Source organism: Ambystoma mexicanum, chromosome 1q (genome assembly GCF_040938575.1).
Source record: "Ambystoma mexicanum isolate Mex_15411 chromosome 1q, UKY_AmexF1_1, whole genome shotgun sequence".
Lineage (NCBI taxonomy): Eukaryota > Metazoa > Chordata > Amphibia > Caudata > Ambystomatidae > Ambystoma > Ambystoma mexicanum.
This window is the reverse complement of record NC_090922.1, coordinates 892095847-892114760: the sequence shown is the minus strand read 5'-3', so window position 1 is coordinate 892114760 and position 18914 is coordinate 892095847. Positions and strand designations below refer to the sequence as shown.

Below are 18914 nucleotides of genomic sequence, written 5' to 3'. Positions count from 1 at the left end.
TACATAGGCTGGCGAGGGGGCACTCCCGGGTAGTCCGTCTCGAGCCCTTCACTTTTGGTCCATTTCCACTTTAGTGCATTTTTGCTATCTCGTCCTCGCCTAAGCTGGCCGGACGTTCGATGCCACTGTTTCTTTTAATCCATCCAGCTTTCGGTACAGGGTCTTCAGAGCTTCTTTGGAATGCCACAATTCTTCCACAGTGGTCCCAACGCATGAGGTCTATGACCCAGTGTCAAAACCTATGGTTCCTCCGTCTCATTACCCGATATCGGGAAGGGGAGATACAGAGCCTAGTTAGCAGGCATCCATTTTGCTTGCACCCAGATGGGCTCCGTATTGTATTACTTTGAGCTTTAAATATGATAACACATTTATAAAATCATGTGTACCCAATACTTAATATTGCCATTGTTTTGTTTTCTTCTTTTCTTCTCATTCATACATGCCAATTGTTGTGAAGCAAGTGTTCTGCTGGATTTTCATGCATTAATGTTGTGTTTAATTTTAAAAGGTAATTTTATAATAGACAGTCTGGTTCATTTTTATTGATTACTGGAGGTACCACCCAGCATTGCTTGGGTCTGTAGCTGACATGCACTTGGAGGTCTGCTATAGCCTTGTCTATGTTTTATTGTGTCATATCTTCCTATTATTGAAAAATCGCAAAATAAGGAATCTTCAAAATCACCTATACAGAGAGCACAGGGACGGACCCCGTCCTGTGCAGGGCATGGGTTGTGTTGGTCGGATCTCACTATTGCCAGTAAACCCCAGACCGGTATATGGACCTTGGGTCAAAATTTCAGACCACCAACTGTTGTGGGGCTGGAGCCAACAATTGCAAAATCGTCAATCTCCCAAAATCACCTGTAATCGTAGCACAGGGCTGGACTCCACTCTCTACAAGGTGAATGGGTGGGGTTGGTGAAATTTCACTATCACCAGTACACCCAAGACTGGTATGCCGACCTTGGGCCAAAATTTCAGCACACCAACTGTTATGGGCAGGGTACATTTAGTAATTTCTAAAAATATAACCATTACAAGTAACATAAGTGTGTTCTATAGATGAAATCAATGTAAGCCATTTATGTATACAATATTTAGTGAATGCAAACCTCCTTATTCAAGCCTCTCCACATGAATAGTTTTTAAAGAGTCAAACATTTCAATGTGACTTACAGTGGCTTTCAAGAATCCTTTTCTTTTTACATTTTAAGAAGTAGGGTGGAAGCAGCCGTACTGTCCCTGAATAATGTTGTCAGAATGAAAAAGGTGGGACAAATATTTGAGTTGACTAGGGATTTCCTAACCATTTGTGACCACATCCTCCAATTAACACATTTCGTGCCTCACTTCATAAGATGAGTACAATACCTTAATCATCCTTTTTCGTGAGAGGGCCAGTAGATTATTTAGAGAATTGTAGCTATATTCCTCAGTGGGTTGAGTGCTCGCTGCTAAGACCTGTTCTGAACCTGTTGAGACCAGGTTTGCATCTCACTGAGGCCATACTTAAGCAATAGAACCCGAGCGGTGGGGGCATTACCGACTCAGGTAATGCCCCGGGGCCCATAGGTATAAACCCGAGTGAAGCGAGGGCCTTACCGAAGGCCCCGGGGCATTACCAGAGTCGGTAATTCCCCCGCCCCTCGGGTTCTATTGCTATTAGTATCCCGGCCCGCAAAATTTGCGTGACCGGGGTACTGAAAGCGATTTTTTTCTGTCCCAAAACGCTGTGGTGTTTAAACGCTGCAGCGTTTTGGGACAGAAAAAAAAAACGACCAAGAAAATGGCCGCCGCCATCGGGAGCGGACGCGCTGGGATCACAAGTGTTCCCAGCGCGTCCGCTCCCGAAAAAGGATAAAAAAAAAGGTAAGTGGGGTTGGGAGGGCGGGAGTGGGACGAAAAAAAAAAAAAGTACCTGCGTCCCCGGCGGGGGACAAGGGAAGCCCCCAGCCGTGTGGAGGCGCAGAGCGGGGATGGCCCCGCTCCGAGTCTCCACACGGCTGGAGGCTTCCCTCGTCCCCCGCCGGGGACACAGGATCAAGAAGGTAAATTGGGGGGGCAGGTGGGAGGGAGGGGAGGGAAGAAAAAAAAAAAAAGACTTACCCAGGTCCCCGGCGGGGGGCAAAGGCAGCCTCTCAGCCACGGGTAGGCTCGGAGCGGGGATGGCCCCGCTTCGCGCCTCCTCATTGGCTGAGGGGTTGCCACGCCCCTGCCGGGGACAAAGGCCGTGGAATCCCGACGGAGGGATTCCAGGCCAGGTAGGGACCTGGCGAGAGCCAATCAGAATGCTTGTTGCATTCTGTTTGTCTCTCGCCGGGGTACTAATAGACCTTCATCCTTCAGAGGCTCACAGATAGACGTATCATTCAATTTCATCATCAGAAATCCTGTTTTTATGCAACTGCTCATTTGCAAAAACTGTAGTTGCAATCTGCAAATTGTACAGTGAAGCATATAAAATTCTTCCAAACAGAAACAACTTCAAGAAAATACCGTCACGTTTACTTCTCTGAGAATGTAGTCAACTTGTTTAATATTGCAGTTGATAGTCGTTTTTCAAATGCTTCTGGATAATAACGCCTACGATAGAAACTCGTGAATGACTATACAGATCTGTTAAATAGCCAACAAAGAAATATTTGGAACCTTCACGGAATTACCATTAATTGTGCTTTATAGATGTCAAATGAGCAAACCGTGTTTTTCTATGCACCCAATGCAAACTTCCAGTGGCAATATTTTAAATGAGCAGAAATTAAAATGCTTTTTGAAATAAAATGTTATCTCCTACAACAGTAAGAGTTGGCGGTTTCTCAAATAACTCATCTTTCAAGGGAAGGGTACGCCTTATCAAACCTATGCAGATGAGCACCAGTTCATGCTAATTAAGGTTTCCTGTCTGTCCAAATGTTATGAAATCCAGTTAGTACGCCTATTACCTTAATTGTTTCATACAGGGCTGTTCTTAATTAAAATATGTAAATTGACCTTAATTGCAATATACTAATAGGGGTTCATGTTATCACAGTGAACAGATCTGAGAGTGACAGTATGCTTGGGACGGGCAAATACAAGGGCTGTTCTGAGCATTTACTGCTGAATAAGCTCTGCATAAAAAAAATTATTGGCAATACAATATTCGTACAATTTCTTTGTTTATATTTTATTTAGTAGTTAACTGTATACATAAAAAAAATCAGGGTCAGGTTATATTCACATTTCAGCCAAACTTAACCCTACTTCGACTAAATTTGTAATATATCACTGTCCCAAATTATTTTAAAAATAATGAAACATTTAAGTTGCATTTGTTTCATTGTATCTGTTTGTTAAACGCTTGAAGTCATAGTGCGTTTGAAAATCACGGATCACCCTGGCAAGCACGAGGGATAGTTCTCCAAAATCGGCATTCAAGAAAGGCCTGCAGCACATTCACTTGTCATTCATGAAGTGGCAATTGTGTGTGTTTACGCACATAAAGCAATGACATTTTATAGACTTATAATCATCCCACTGAATATTCACATTCCAGCTATCACTTTTCAGCTTTTATTTTCTGTGTGGAAAACATTTGATAAAATAAAACATTTATTTGCAGTTTTCTTCTTTCTAAAACACAGCTGTTGGTTAAAGTGTTGGTCATACTATGCATTGATCCGTGTTTCTCTGGCTGAAGCACAAGTGGGTATTTTTGTCAAAATTAGCAATTTCATCCAAATATATCCTGAGTTGCACATACGTCTGATCTTACAATTTGCGTCTGTAGGCGTGGTCTAAATGTTAATTATTTGAGGAGTCAGAGTAGGGGATAGAGCACATTAGCTTTCTGCACTGTTTAGGAAAGACCTGACGTTTCCTTGTGGGGATCGAGGTCATGTTTCCGTGGCCAACTTTTCCGCAGAACATGTCCCACAAACCAGTGTTTCGCTCCCACCTGCTCCGTTTACCTGTGCATCACTGACATTTTTTTAAATGGTATGGTTCCTATTTACCAACCCCAGTATTCCGGCAGGCATGGGAAGCAACCATTCTGGGCAACAGGCCAGGGGGAATCCTTCCACTGGGGTTCTTTGTTGCCTCCTTCTGTCTTTGTTTCTTTTTTGGTAGAAATTAGGTCTTCAAAATCCCAGCTGCAGAATAATGACCTGATTCCCCCTTGTTTAGATTACAGAGTCCATGATCCTGACAAGATCAAATTCAGCACTTGATTGGGGCCCACCACAATCCTAAACATAGGTTAAAATATCCTTATTGTCTTATTCTCAGTATAATGATATAGGACTGCCTTCTGTGTATACCTTTCCGTCATAGATGTGACCGTCATCCAGTTTGGAAGGATAGTATTGGTGAAGGTGAAGGATTACATTACGCAATGACTATGATCATGGGTGCGAAACAAAGCTTTTACTGTAAATTAGCAACATTGAACCAATGCTTCTGTCTTCATTGCTCTGGGAGGTGTGATGAATCCTGTGGAGTCATCACTGATCCCCAGCCTGAGTTCTCCTCCCATGTGGCCAGGGGATGGCAGCCGCTACCTGATCTTAAATTTGCGGGTGGTAATTTGAGGGAGTATCATACGGGAGGAGGTGGCAGTCGGGGAGATGTGGTGACCCCTTCAGGAGAGACCCATTATTCTTGCTTATAAATTAGGAAGACCCCATCATTTCTAAATTCCGGATGGCATGTTGTCACTATACAAATCCCTCCAGTTACAACATTCTAAAACCCTTTCCTAACAAACATTCTATGCTGAATTCCATTAACACATCATATTTACATAACACACACATAACATCTCCTATCTCTGATGGTTTTCTACTAAATATAAATCTCAAACAAATAATATAGGCACCAACTTCCATAATGCCTCAAGTACTGAGACGAGGAAGGATAAGAGGACGGAGGAGTTAGTGTGGATTGCAAGAAACCCGAAGCTAAACATGCAGACTAGTTGTTGCAATGTAGATCAACTGCATGGGACATTTAACAGTGGTTTATACTTTCAATCAGGTGGCGGAGAATAGAGAAGCAACTCAGGCGAAGTAGGAAGAAGAACCGCAGGTGAAGGCAGATGCACAGGAACGGACTGCAAGCTACCACTTGTCAGCATTTCTTACAGGAGTGCCAGGGGATCCAGGGGAGCGTGGCAGGCTCTGGGGGAGAGCAGCAAAGCAACCAGCAACAGTGTGGCTGACAGGAACATGGTTGTGCCAAACAGCAGCAACTTTACCAGAAAGTGAATGAGAGGCCAGCGGTGGAGCTGAAATAGGGTCTGCCAAGCAGGAGATGCCATTTCCATGTTAAGACTTTGCTGCAGCAAGGTACCATTGGTCAAAATACTATGAGACACCAGTGAATTGGTCCAGAGATGGTGGGAACCCTAGGGCTTACCGGCAGGCACATGAGCAATTAAAAGTGCATTTTGAATATAAATCAAGTAAATAAGAAAGACAGAATTTGCACAATTCCACATGACTGAGATGTCAATAGGGGCAAAGATGGAACACATGTTATCAAAAGCAGATGAATGTTAATGAAGAAGCTGGAAAACTACCAATGCACAACTCTCCATACATATGATGTTCATATGGGGAAAGTTGGAACAAGCATTGCCATAGGCAAATACATACTGGTGAAGAAGTTAAAAGACAGCACTTGAACAAGTCTTCATATGTGAGATGTCCCTATGGGGAAGCTTGAGACAAGTAGTACCCAAAGTACACGAAGTATAGATCATGCAGTACAACTGTTCTATACTGGGAAACAAAGAGAACAATGAAAGAAGCCCTGATAAATTAGATACATCAGGCAGTGAGCCTTTTAGGGGGAAGTAACTTGGCAGGAAATTACACCAGGGGATCTATAAAACCCAGAAGGGGATTCCTGACAGAAGAGTACAGCAGGGAATCCACTTAAAGATTATGAAATAAAACTACACTTTGGAAAGATACCTGCTAGGAGAGTATACCAGGGGATCTAAGGAATCTACTGAATAATTCTTGGCTGGGGAGTATACCAGGAAGTCATTCTTGAGAGGTTGTGTAAAAGAGATAATTTTGCCACCCTTAACGATTTTGTGTAATAGAGATCATTTTGCCATCCTGGAAAGAGTTGTGTAAAAGAGACCTTGTTGCTATCCTTGAAACAACAGTTGTGCAAAAGAGACACTTTTGCCATCTTCAAAGCTGTTGTGTAAAAGAGATTGGTTTTAAACACATTACTGGACATTTAAAAACAAGCACATTGATATACTACAAGACATTTTTAGAGGTGGCATGCATCACATATCATGAGCTGCTGGTTAAATGTGATAACTGCCACATGGATGTTCTGAAAGTCATGAAGCTGAGGCTCATGGCACCGGTGTGGTGTACAGATGAACTCCACAAACCATGACTTTCTGTAATCTTTTTTGTTGACTTGGAGAACCTCCTACATTTGTACACTGTTTTATATTTATTGTCTGTTTTTTTTTCAAATCCTCTAAAAGTACAGTTTTTGGTTTGCTTCAATTTAACAAGCAATCCCCTTATTATATATGCCTGCTGACTCTTGATTTTATGGCTTATTTATAGAGCACTGGAAAGGAGATTATAATTTTTTGCTTCAAAACTAATTTATAATTTGATATATATAAATATGTTTTATTTTCAAAACTCATAGTTTAAAAATGTTAAGTTAAATGTGACTACTTGGCATCACTAAAAATGAAACATAATCAAACACAGAAAATAAACCTTGGCTAGCATGAAATGATGTGCATATTAAGTAGGAGTGTGTTGGGACCCACAATCAAAGTGTGGAGGTATTCTTTTTAGATTTGCGTTTTCTCAGGCAATATTTTATTTAGAGTAAAAGTCTCTCATGTTCAGGAGTTTAGACCAGAGGCTCTGGCTTGAGACCATGGCAATTTTGTGCAGTTCATTTCGACTGCAAGTAAGCAATTAGTTCTCCTGGGTGTACCTCTATGAGGGGTCAGAAATGAGAGGCGGATGTAAATTGGTAGTGTTTTCAACATCAGACATCTTTATTAAAAGGAAAGTGTTGGATAACGTCCTCTCTGTCCCTATCCTAAAGAGAATGTTCCTGCCTAGGAAACAAAATCTAAAGATTGGTCTGTCTCTTGACAACTTTTTGTAAACTGCCATTGTGTCCAAAACATATCTGACCCTCACACTGTTAATGAAATTTAAAATTAAATGCCGTGCCTACAGGTATTTTGTGTATTTCTGACATTTCGTTTTAAGTTCATGCAATTTAATGTCTTGAAATACGTTAACACTTTATTTGTATCTCTATCATCTTCATAAATACATCCACATAGAATTAAATGCCTGGCCTACAGGCACAATCACACAAACCTGTGTGTCTTCACTCCCTCTCCACCAAAAAAAGCAAAAGGAAATAACGGACATCTTGCCATTCTCCTCCATATTACTCTGTTTCCCCTCATCTACATCAGTCATCTTGTAATTTGCCACGTAATGCAATTCCCCCTACTGAATGGGAGCCACATGTATGTAAGTGTAGCATCATTGTAGCTCCAACTCTGTTAAGCTGCATCAACATGCTTGCAGTCGGTTCATTGGTGTGCTCACATGGCTAACTAAGAGTTGGAGGAATGGCCTGAACAAGGTGGTGACATTAACCCAGTGTTATGGCATTTAATTTCCACTGATGTAGCATGTGAGCAGGGATATGCAGAATGTAGACATATCAGTTGTTAATTGGGTAGTCCAATGGAAGTCATGCACCATATAATCTCATTGCAAATCAACCAAGACTGTTGGCCCTCCTCTGAAATACATTCAAGCACATACAATTATATAAGAAGATAATGTACTTGGTAGTTCTCTCTTTAGGCACCACAGAGGTCTAAAGTGAAAATATGCATGTGCAAAATCTTTGCAGAAAATGACAACTGTGTAAATAAGTATACACAGGAATCTTCGAACAAATAATCCACATTAACACATTTGCATATTTTTACCACATGGCCATGAATACAGTGATTGGAAGGTGGAAACTTTTAATCAATGAGGATTGAACACAGTCATGAAACAATCCATTTCTATAGCAGAGTAGGTTTGGATCGGGCATTTTCATGAAATGTCTGGCCAGGTTGAGAATGGTTATTGGCGGGTTAAACCTGAATTGCATCAAATGAGGGCAATTTATTTTTCACACTAAGATCTTGATACATGATAAAGTAAATTGAATAGTTGAATAGATTCTGGTTGGAATGGGTTGGCAAACATTTTATCTTCCAAGCAGTTGTGGGCATAATCACTGACATGTTAATGACATTACAAAAACACATGTTTAATATAGGTAGATTCCCTTTGACCTGGTATTAAGCTATTATAATTGTGACCTTTATAAATGATGGTACATGATCGCCAAATAACGAAATACCACTCTATTTAATAGATACCAGTAGTAAGAATCCTTGATACCTTTGTTTTGAAGGATATGTTTTGAGCTTATGCAACAGGGAGGCTAAGTATTTCGAGACAGACTTCAGGAAAAATATGGATTCCTCATTCCATTGATTATTATATCATTGTTGCTATACTCATGCACTTAGTGGGGGGTCTCCCACTTTATTCAGCTTATTTAGATTTAACAGCTGCATTTGACAGAGCACATAGAGATCTATCATGGGCAAAGCTTGATGTGTGGGGAATCCAAGAGGCTTTGTTGAGGATTCTTATAATGTTTCACCACAACACAATTCTTCAGCTGAGACACAACTCAAATAGAATTTTGTCAAAGAAAGCATGTACTTATAGTTGTGCCAGACATGGCTGTGTTTTGGGACTCATGCCTTTCATCCTAAATCGGAACATATAAGTTGTATAATAATCAAAGTAGATCCTACTGAGACAAAAACTATACTTTTTAAACATGGTGAAAAATGTGAAGGACTTAAGTGGACAATTAATGGGTGTAGTTTGGAAGAAGCAAATCAGATAACATATCTGGGGTACTTCACTAATAAACAACAAACAATTACAATGAAAAAACTGTTTTTCCATGCAACCGTGGATTGATTATTGTACAGCCAAAGTAAACCTGAGAATGCTGTAGAGTTTAGAGATATTGGATTTGAGATGTTGTAAATGTCTGGAAGTTTTGGAGGTATTTGTTTGGAGAATGATTTTGAAGTTACCACAAGCATTCCCAATGACTGACATGGGACTGGAATTAGAGTTGCGGGCACCAGTTACAATTATAAAATGGAAACATTTGAACCTGTATATAAAGATATTATATGCTAGGGAAAACATGTTATTTGAAGAAAAAAGAGATTGCTGCAAGAGGGGTGGGGTTGGCTATAGTTAACCATTAAATGAAGTGCTCTGAGGAGTACCTGACTGAATCAAATCTATATAGAGTTCTGGTTTGTGAACCTCCTACTAGAGTCAAAATATAATTATGGCAGCAAGACTTAATTGAAAATCTGACAGTTTTGGGCAATCATAAAGTTTAGATCGCACTTCGCTTGATGGTTACTCCAATAAATGACTTGATAAAATGTCCTTGACCATGATATAGGATTTGGTTTTTGAGATACTGCTTTAATCTGCCAGCCCCTTTAGATGCCTTGTGTCCAAACAGGAAAATAGAACGAGGTCAATGGATTTGTAGGTTTTGTAAATATTCGAATCAACTTGCAACGTGATTCTGCATTGTTATGTCTTGGAAACTATTAGACAATGTTATTTTCAATGGTTTGTATTTAATGTTGATCATATACCCACTGATTCATTCTCAGAAGATAAATGCATGGTAGGCAGTTTTCTCTAATTCTAGCGTTAGTTGGTTCATTAAGGAAATGTACACCAAATTGTGGGAAGAATTGTGTATATACATATGAGAGGGTGGGACTGGTTATTAGTGTTAGAGATTAATTGTGTTGGAAAGTATGAGTTAGGAATTATTTAACTATGGCAATTGTATAGGATGAAATAGAAGTCAGTTGTTTAATCTGATAATTGTGGAAATAATAAAAAAAACAATGCACACTAAATAAAATGAAAACATAAACAATAAACAGTTATCGTAATTCACATCAGGCTTGATCCTTACAACACAAATCATGTGTACAGTGCACCAGTCCTTCATTATATGACAAGTTGCATGGAAACTACATTGGCTAGTGGGTACATGAATGAGAAACACCAAATGAAGAGAGTAACTCGTATTTATAATGTTTTTATATGTAATGTTCTGGCAGAAGATATGTCAAAGAAGTTTAAGAGACCAGGCACAACCAAATGAAATCGTACACTTAAAGGATGTTTAAATAGTCAATATACTGAGGCTTAATCTAACTTGCTCTTCATAAATTAATCCTCTTTCATTTAAGTCTGGCTAGAGGTACTATCAGAAACAATTGGCCTTGCGGGAAAAAAGAACTTGACCAAAATTCCTTGCAAGAGCTGGTTGACACAGCTGCCAGGAATGAAGACTAGGGGGTGAAAAAATATATATATATATTTTTTAAAAGCATTGAAAACGGCTGTGGTGAAAGCACCACCGTGAAAATGCCAACAGTTAAAATTTTGTTGATGAAAACATGGGAAACCCAGAACGACATAACAAACACCCGTGCAGCGATTTTCAAATGAACAATTTGATTGCAATTAATTATGCTAGTTTTGCTGTTTTTTTAGAATGTTTTTGCTCGGTCTCATAAACAGAGTACTGGTGGAAAATGCCAGGAGAATGCAATGTTGAGGCTTGCTGGCATCACTGATAAAGGAGGGGAGGTTATGATCATGACAGTCAGACGCCAAACCTGCGTTATGTCTGCAGCTATTACATGCAATAACCAAAAGACTTCAGATCTGCAGAATAAACTCGGGTACATACAGTTCCAATAGGCCTGAAAATCACTGTACTTTAGTACAATACATCAGCGTTGTGGACTGTGTCCAATAATACACACTTTATATGTAAATAGGAAACCTTCAAAAAGCTATCAAACTGAAATGCCTTCATTATAATAATGTCACTTCCACTCACACTACTATTTTCCAAGTCTTCTGAAAATGCTTCAAATAAATATATTTTTGTCAGACAAAACGCGCTGAATGTCAGCATATGCAGCTTGTACTCTTAATGGTTTGTAAGAGGAGCATGGCAGCGATTGCATTTGACATTCTCTTGCAGGGTTGTCATTCTGATGATGTGTCTATGTTTAACAGGATATAGTGACGAATGTCTCTCCAAGAATCATCCGAGGAACCACCTCAGGCCCTAGCTATGGCCCTGGACAGGGCTCCTTCTTAAATATCGAACTAATTAGTGAAAAGACGGCTGCATATTGGTGCCAGAGTGTCACCGAGCTGAAAGCTGATTTTCCAAGCAACGTAAGTACTGACATTTTGCCGCATTTTTTATTTCTAAAGTTGACACGTTTTGTAAAATATGCAAGTACATTTAGCTTATGAGGTGTCATACATAGTAAATGACCTGTACACGTGTTGTGTTCGATGCATACCCCATTCTGTAATGCAGTAACAATCTTAAAAAGAAGAAAACATTGCATTACAGCAGGAAAAGTCCAATATGTGTACATTAACATTAATTGGCTACCTGTTGTTTCCCCACAATATATATGGCACCACCTAGGAAAGGGCCTTTGGGTGTCTGGAAAGAGTGAGTGTTACACACTGTATTCTCACCTGCTCTTCCAGCCACTTGATTGGCTGTGCGGCCTTCCCTGGGTGCGAATGTGCGATCACTAAAGTTATTGAATTATGTTATTGAACAAAAAGGCATAGAGAACTCAATTAAGCAGTGAAATGAAAGGAAGATGTAACTACTTGGATAAAAGTAGATTGACTTTTGCTCTTACACTATAGCCATTTCAGACACATTGAGGAGAAAGCACAGACAACTTTGGTATGTCAATAACCACAAAATCAGGGAAGACAGAAACACTCTTTGTCTGCACTGGTTAATCAAGGCTACATCAAGCACGACAAGAGAATTAGGACACACGTTCACATGAACCTAATTAGTTATTTTAAAGAGATAAAACACAGAAAAAAGAAGTCAAGCCAAAAGATGGTACATCATTCCATCAGAAATATACACAAAAAATTTGATTGATAAGCAAACCTGTATCCAAAGTTGAAGCACATGTGTACGAACACACTTTGGGTCTCATTACAAGTTTGCCGGTCTGATAACAACGGTGACAGTAAGCTACCAGACCGGCAAACTATGAGTTCTGCTCGCCGGTGCCTTGCCTTAAGCCAGGTCAGACCGGCACCCGCGAGCAAACCATGTCAGATGCACCGTCACCATTCAGCAATGGTGCTGGTGTATCTGGCCTCCCCATTCCTATTGAGTCCAATAAGAATCATATGGAAATGAGGAGCCATATTTTCAGGGCGCCCGGGAATGACCAACTACGGGGTCCGCCAGGGCCGTAAAGCCCCGGTAATTGCCCATTCCCGTGCACCTGAACAAAAATTATACCGCGGCACCAGTGCCGGTTTTACCGGCACAGCTACCGCCGTTCTCATAATGAGGCCCAATATGATGAATACAATACCAAGAAATAGTACAAAATATGTAAATTAATAATGGTTAACAGTCCCTAAACAAAGAGAATACAACATGGGCTGAAAATCCTTTGTAACAGTGGACATCAACTCCCATATGCTAGGCACAAACACAAAGCATGCCTCTGTCATTCATGACAGTTCACAGGCAATGTGAAACTGCAAACCATGATCACTATGGAGGTTTTGCCTTTGGAGCGGGACAAGATGGCGATTCTAAAGCAGTGGACAGACACCACACAAATTAAACCTGGCAGAAACGACAAGCCACGTCCATGCTAGAAAGAACTGTCTGTGATCCACATGGACCAGAAATGCATACATTGTTTACTTATTTAGGATCACTAGTAATGTAGGCATTACCCAACGTTAGTTTCCTTGTAACAGTTCTTTGATGGTAAGAAATACCAAAGCGGAAATGATTCACACCGACAACACAAAAAGAGTCAGCATTACAGTATTGAGTGAGTTTATTATGGGCAATCAAAGCATCTTCATGAACTGCGGAAGAATGATTCAATGCAAAATAATATTTGTTTAATTGCAATGCTTGCCATTAAATAATGCAAACTCAGACAGGCTTTACGGCAACATATCAAGTCATTAATGTGAAACACACACATTCTGTGCTTTAATAGAAGAGAAGCAAAATGTTGAGGGGTTTTTGCATGTATGTTGGCATGTGAAATGTAATATAAACTCTGCAACTTGAGCTTTAATGTTCTATAAAGGAAATTACATTATTACAAATCACACAAGAGCTCTAGTATATGTATGATCAGAACGCACCTATTGCCAGATTGTCATTCTGAGTAAATACAATCTGAATATCACATGTATGTTAAATCGGCCAAATATATGTGATGTAGCATTTAGACTCTGTGAACAAAATATGTGTGCATTTGGGTCACATGAAACTGTATGTTTGTGCAAGTGTCAGCGTTCTTGAAAGTACCCATTCCAAACCCTATCACATTCACTTTACTCAAAGCATGAAAAAAGCTAATGGCACATTTGTGTTTAATTGAAAAAAAGGCTGTTTTTCCAAATGATAAAAATATGCATAGTGTGAGTTTTAAATTGGGGATTCAGCTGAAATCCATCGGCTTGTATTTTGACGATGATCAGAAGGACCACAAGTTCAGTGTCTGGTGGATCAGTAAGGGCATGTTTAATAGCAGATGCTTTGAAGAGACCCTAACCTTCGACATTGGCTGAGCAATAAGGCCTCATTGAGATTTCGAATCTGTTTCATTAAAACAGTCACATGAAACGATCAGAGGTTGTGTGATAGAAGCAGAAAATCACACATGTAATTCAAACTAAATTGGATTGCAAAATATGCACCAAAAATACATTTGAAGTGACCAGTGGAAATAAAATGTTTTCATTTTTTTGTTGGAACTTTGGAATCCAATTGAAAACTATTTATTCAGATTCGGATTCATAAGAACACACAGATCAGCTGTTTGTAAAAGGATATATTAAAATGCATGTATGCAGTTTTTACATGCATGCAAAAACTGTGCATGCATGTAATGATAAAGGCACACATAATGTATCTAAATTGCAGACTATTGTAACTTGGTTCCTCATTCCTGGACGGAAGCATACTTAACTGCTGACACATGCCCTAATAACACTAAAATGCAATGGGTCAGTAAAAGTAAGGAGAAAGGCCATTGAGGATATGAGTATGTGAAGGGAACCTAATTCAGGCACTGTTCTATAGCAAATTGATTAATCAAGTGATGCTGTCTAGATGCAATTTACTGGGTATTTAAACCCAAATACTGTGTTTTGTCAAAGCTGAAAAGTAAAATACTAGCCCGACAGGGAAAAAGCAGATTGGGAATCGAACTGGAAGTAGCTGATAGGCATCATACTTAAAAACGCCTTTTTCTAAATGGAACTGAATGCAGTGACCTTTCTTAGGAATACAGAACCAGATACCAGAGAGAAACCTTGTGTCAAGATGGACAGACTTAAAAGAACCACCTATCTGGCAGTGTTGCTTCAAGCCAGTTGATTTCCTTACCTGTCCTCGTCCTTTGAAAGGCAAACCAAAGTGAGTACAATGACCCATAGTATTAGATATGCCCCAAGAGCTAATGAAATCCCAGACAGATTGTAGATAGTGTTCCCCAACAATATATTAAATGCATTGTAACTGAAAGGGGGAATACAGTGCATGGCATGTGTGCTTTGCTATTGATAATTAAAATGAAAATCCTAGGTAGCTTCAATATATTAGCTTTTCTCCAGTAATTTAGGACCTGCTTAGGCTTTACACATTGTGAATTGATATGTGGAATGGCAAGCATTTGTGATTGCTATCGGCCATAGTCACTAAGGTTATTGAAATGTATTCCTGAATGAACACTTTGAACTGGGGTGCTGGTGGGGTGAACATGTTCCTTTAAACACAGCGAGAGTGAGGAGCTGTTATCCTTGAATTCTAACAGAATTACTGAGCATTTCAATACAATGAAAACTTGCATTGAAATCTGCACCACAAATATAATGTTCATTATTATTGTAAATATACCCAAGCTAGGAACAAATAGTTTGTCACAGAAAGTGTTCAATATTTTAGATTTAAATTATTCTAAGAACCAGAGAAACAATTTCAGAGTATACGTTTTTGGCATGATGCCAATGCTGATGTGCAGTCATAATATCGAGAAAAAAAATGTCGAATTACAATAATGTCGAAAAAATAATGTTGAAAACAAAAATGTCAATTTTTTTTATTTTTATTCACATGTTTTTTTGGGTTCCGGGGGTAAACAAAATGGGTAAAACAGAAAAAATACAAAAGAGGGGGGCTGGGGGGAGAACCCCCCCATTTCCAATAAAAAGCAACCAAAAAAAGACATTCGAAATGTTTTTTTCGACATTATTTTTTCAACATTATGACTTTCGAAATTTTCACATAAGATTTAATGGGCCTCATTCCGAGTACGGCGCTAACCAATGGCGCTATTAACGCCTTGGTTGACGCCGTACCCGGACCGGCAGCGCCTTGGTGGTTGGCGGAATTACCGCCCCATTCCAAGGTTGGCGGGGCGGTAATTCCCCAATCCCCATTTACCCTTCCCCATTCCCATTCTTGCCCCATAGGGCATAATGGGAGTGGGGAAGGCGTCAATTACGCCACCGTAAATTACGGTGGCGTAATTAACATCAAGGTCCCTTAGCGCCATGGTATTTAACGCCTGCTAAAAGCAGGTGTTAAAAGCACCATGGCGCTAAGGGAACTCGGAGTATGGCGGTAAGGGATTACCGCCACCGCTCTCGTTAGCGGTGGCCGCTATCCCTTACCGCCATACTCGGAATGAGGCCCAATGACTATAAACCGCCAATCCACATTGAGAGTTTCAGAGAAAACTACGTGAATTGTTTTGTCTCAAACTTTGCTAAGAACTGTTTTGTTTTTTGAATTAATCAATCTGTGTAAATTTACAATTTATATTGTGGTGCATGCCCTTTCATTATCTTGAGTAGTATTTAGATTTGTTTTTCTATGTATGAATGTTTGTGAAAATTGGAATGAAAGCATTGGAGAAGTTACAGCAGGCAAGTTGTGTTTTCCTTTCTGCTTTCTGTAGAAAAGCTGCCAGTATTTATTTGATATATTGTATGTGACATCCCCACCATTCAAGTTAGTGGACCACCTTTAATTACTTTGTTTTAAAATACAATGAAATTGTCAAATTAAAACAACCTTTCTCTTGTAGTGCATTTTGGGGTGGTATTAGTTTCATTGGGAGGAGTGTTACATTAGGGTCACTCTTACCTAAAAATAATTCTTAGAATTTGACATGTCTTCCATAAATACATGTCATTACAACAATCATATCTGGCAGACCCATAATAACTATTGTTCTGATGGCCACCAAACAGGAAAGACTGATTGAGAGCTCAGTTCTCATTTGCTACCGTAAACAAGAAGAATTTCAGCCAATGAGATGCCCTATCCCAGACTGTTCTTGTTCCATGCACACACATGACCTCACAAATGTGGGCTATGGTTGTCTGACCAATAAGCAGTAACAGTTTAATGACATTAACAGAGCGAATGTGACAAATAACACACTCACTGACATGAGATTTTTATGAGCTAATACAGAGCAGTTCTGCTGTTCTTCAGCACATGTAATACCTCTTACTGCCTGGAAGATGGAGAGGACAAACAGGCTTTAAGACAACAGAAGATTTCCTCAGTGAGACCACAGAAGGTTTCCAACCAGGTAGGTTGTACATTGATTCTGATCTTCTAGGAAGCAATGGTGATATAAAAAATACTTTAGCACACCATACATCAAAGTGGGTACCTCGAAACAGCAAAGTATTCAATTAAAAGGGACACAAACTCACTAAATGAACTCACACGATAGCTAAGAGATTAATTGTAAATGGAAATGTAGAATCTTAAGGGCTGTAAAAGAGTCATCAGCTGCCTAACTAGCCTACTGTATGCCTAACTAGCTTTCTGAATGCCTCAGTAGCTTCCTGAAAGCCTCAAAGGAGCACACTGAGGGGAGAGCTGTATGGCACTACAGAACTAGAACACATTGTGAGAAATCATGAGTTAGTGCATTCCCACTTAACATCTATTGACACTAAGTGGCAACGTAATGAATCACTCCTGCACACAGGAAAATGCAGTCATGTGAAAAGGTAGCCAGCAAAAAGTTGTTTTAAAAAATTTAGTCATTCAATATAATAAATTAAAGTGTGAAAATGCTGCCAGTGACAAGGTTGCCCAAAAAGTTATTTTTAAATACACAAAGGTACAAGGATTTAAGCCTATCAATGAACCTAACCTTTAATAAAACTTCCGCCATCACCCTAACTACATTCCTAAACCTTTCACTTACCTAAATTACCTAAATTCTACCTAAATTTCTACCCTGCACTCTTACAGAATGCTAAAGCATTTCATGTGCATGTGAATTGTAAGGTAACCATGGTGGCAACAGTTAAGACAGACACAAGTGATCACAGTTTATTAAACTGCAAAGGTAGGTTGGGAAAATGCTTAATATAAACCTAAATATAAGATAGGAGAAAGCTTTGACCATCAAATAAAAATAAGGCAGTCCTTATTGCGTCTTGTCAAATAAAAGGACCTATGCTAAGAAAAACCTATTGCCAATCCTTATGCTAAATACAAAAGAAGTGTGGGATAAGTTAAAAGAACGTGTTCACAAAGAATAAGTCAGGATGCGATGGTCGGGGTTTTACTTCTTTATGCTTTAAGAACGGGACACACTCAAGCTTTCCTAGCACAAGCCAAGAGTTATGCTTTTGGATATTTGGGCCTTTGGTGGTTAAGTCTCTTTCCTACAAAAAATCTCTTGCCACTGTGGACCTGATGAATTCAAAATAACAAACAAAAGTTTATTTCTGCTTGCAGGTTTGGGTGATGCCTTTCACCCTTGGATCCCCCATGATCCAGGCGCATATCAATAGACAGTTCCTTAGTGATACCAGGACCTCTGATAGCTATGTTTTCTTGCTTTCAAGGGCCTGACGGGTTAAAAGTTTCAAAACAAAGATTCAATTAAAGTTATTTCCTACTTTGGGTGATAATTCCTCACCCTTCGGTCCTCCTCCTTCGTCTCAGACCCTTCTCGCATATTGCTTTCCCGTCATCGGGTTTTGCTCTGCTTGCTTTCAAGTTTGCTGGGTGTGGAGTTCACTACGGCTCTCACTCGCACGGTTTCTCCTTTCACATTCACCCCTTGGATCTTCCTCATTTGGGCTCAGTCCCCTTTGGCATTCACAAATGTTTGGGTGATGGCTGTTTACCCATCGGATCTCCCTCGTTTGGACTTGGAACCCTTTGGTATTCACAAAGCTTGATGTCTTTTTACACAGTTCATTGTGGGCATCCCTCTGCCGGGTCAACACATTGTATTTTGGGACTTTGGACTTTGCCTCCTTTTCTTGACATCGCTCTTTCGGGTTCACTCCTGCCAACTTTGTCAGTTGCACATTCAACTTTTACGATGCAGGATTCACTTCCCTTAGCTTCACAATCATGTGTTGGTCAAAGACTTTCGAATGTACAGAGGAGTTTACAAGACCCCCGTATGACCACTTTGAGCCTCTTCTCACATTTCCCAAGGCCTTCTGGTTCTAGTAGTTTCAACAATTGGGTAATCAGCAAGCTTTTCTTGAGTGAGCACCCATGTGGTGCCGGACTCTTCTGCTGCTGGCTTTCCCCTTCTTAGCATCAATAGTCATTTGTTATTTCACAGTTCAATTAGCGTTTGCTACTTTCGTTCTACACAATTTGGTTTCTTATTGGCT

The 18914-nt window shown here is 39.8% G+C and overlaps 1 protein-coding gene across 1 annotated transcript in view; it reads left to right on the top strand.

The window, feature by feature from the left end:
- Positions 1-18914, top strand: part of DPYD (dihydropyrimidine dehydrogenase) — a 3651715-nt gene that overhangs the window by 2321938 nt on the left and 1310863 nt on the right. Inside the window, exon 14 of the mRNA XM_069641531.1 lies at positions 11226-11390. Within this exon, the coding sequence (XP_069497632.1) occupies positions 11226-11390 (165 nt within the window). The remainder of the gene's footprint in view (positions 1-11225; positions 11391-18914) is intronic.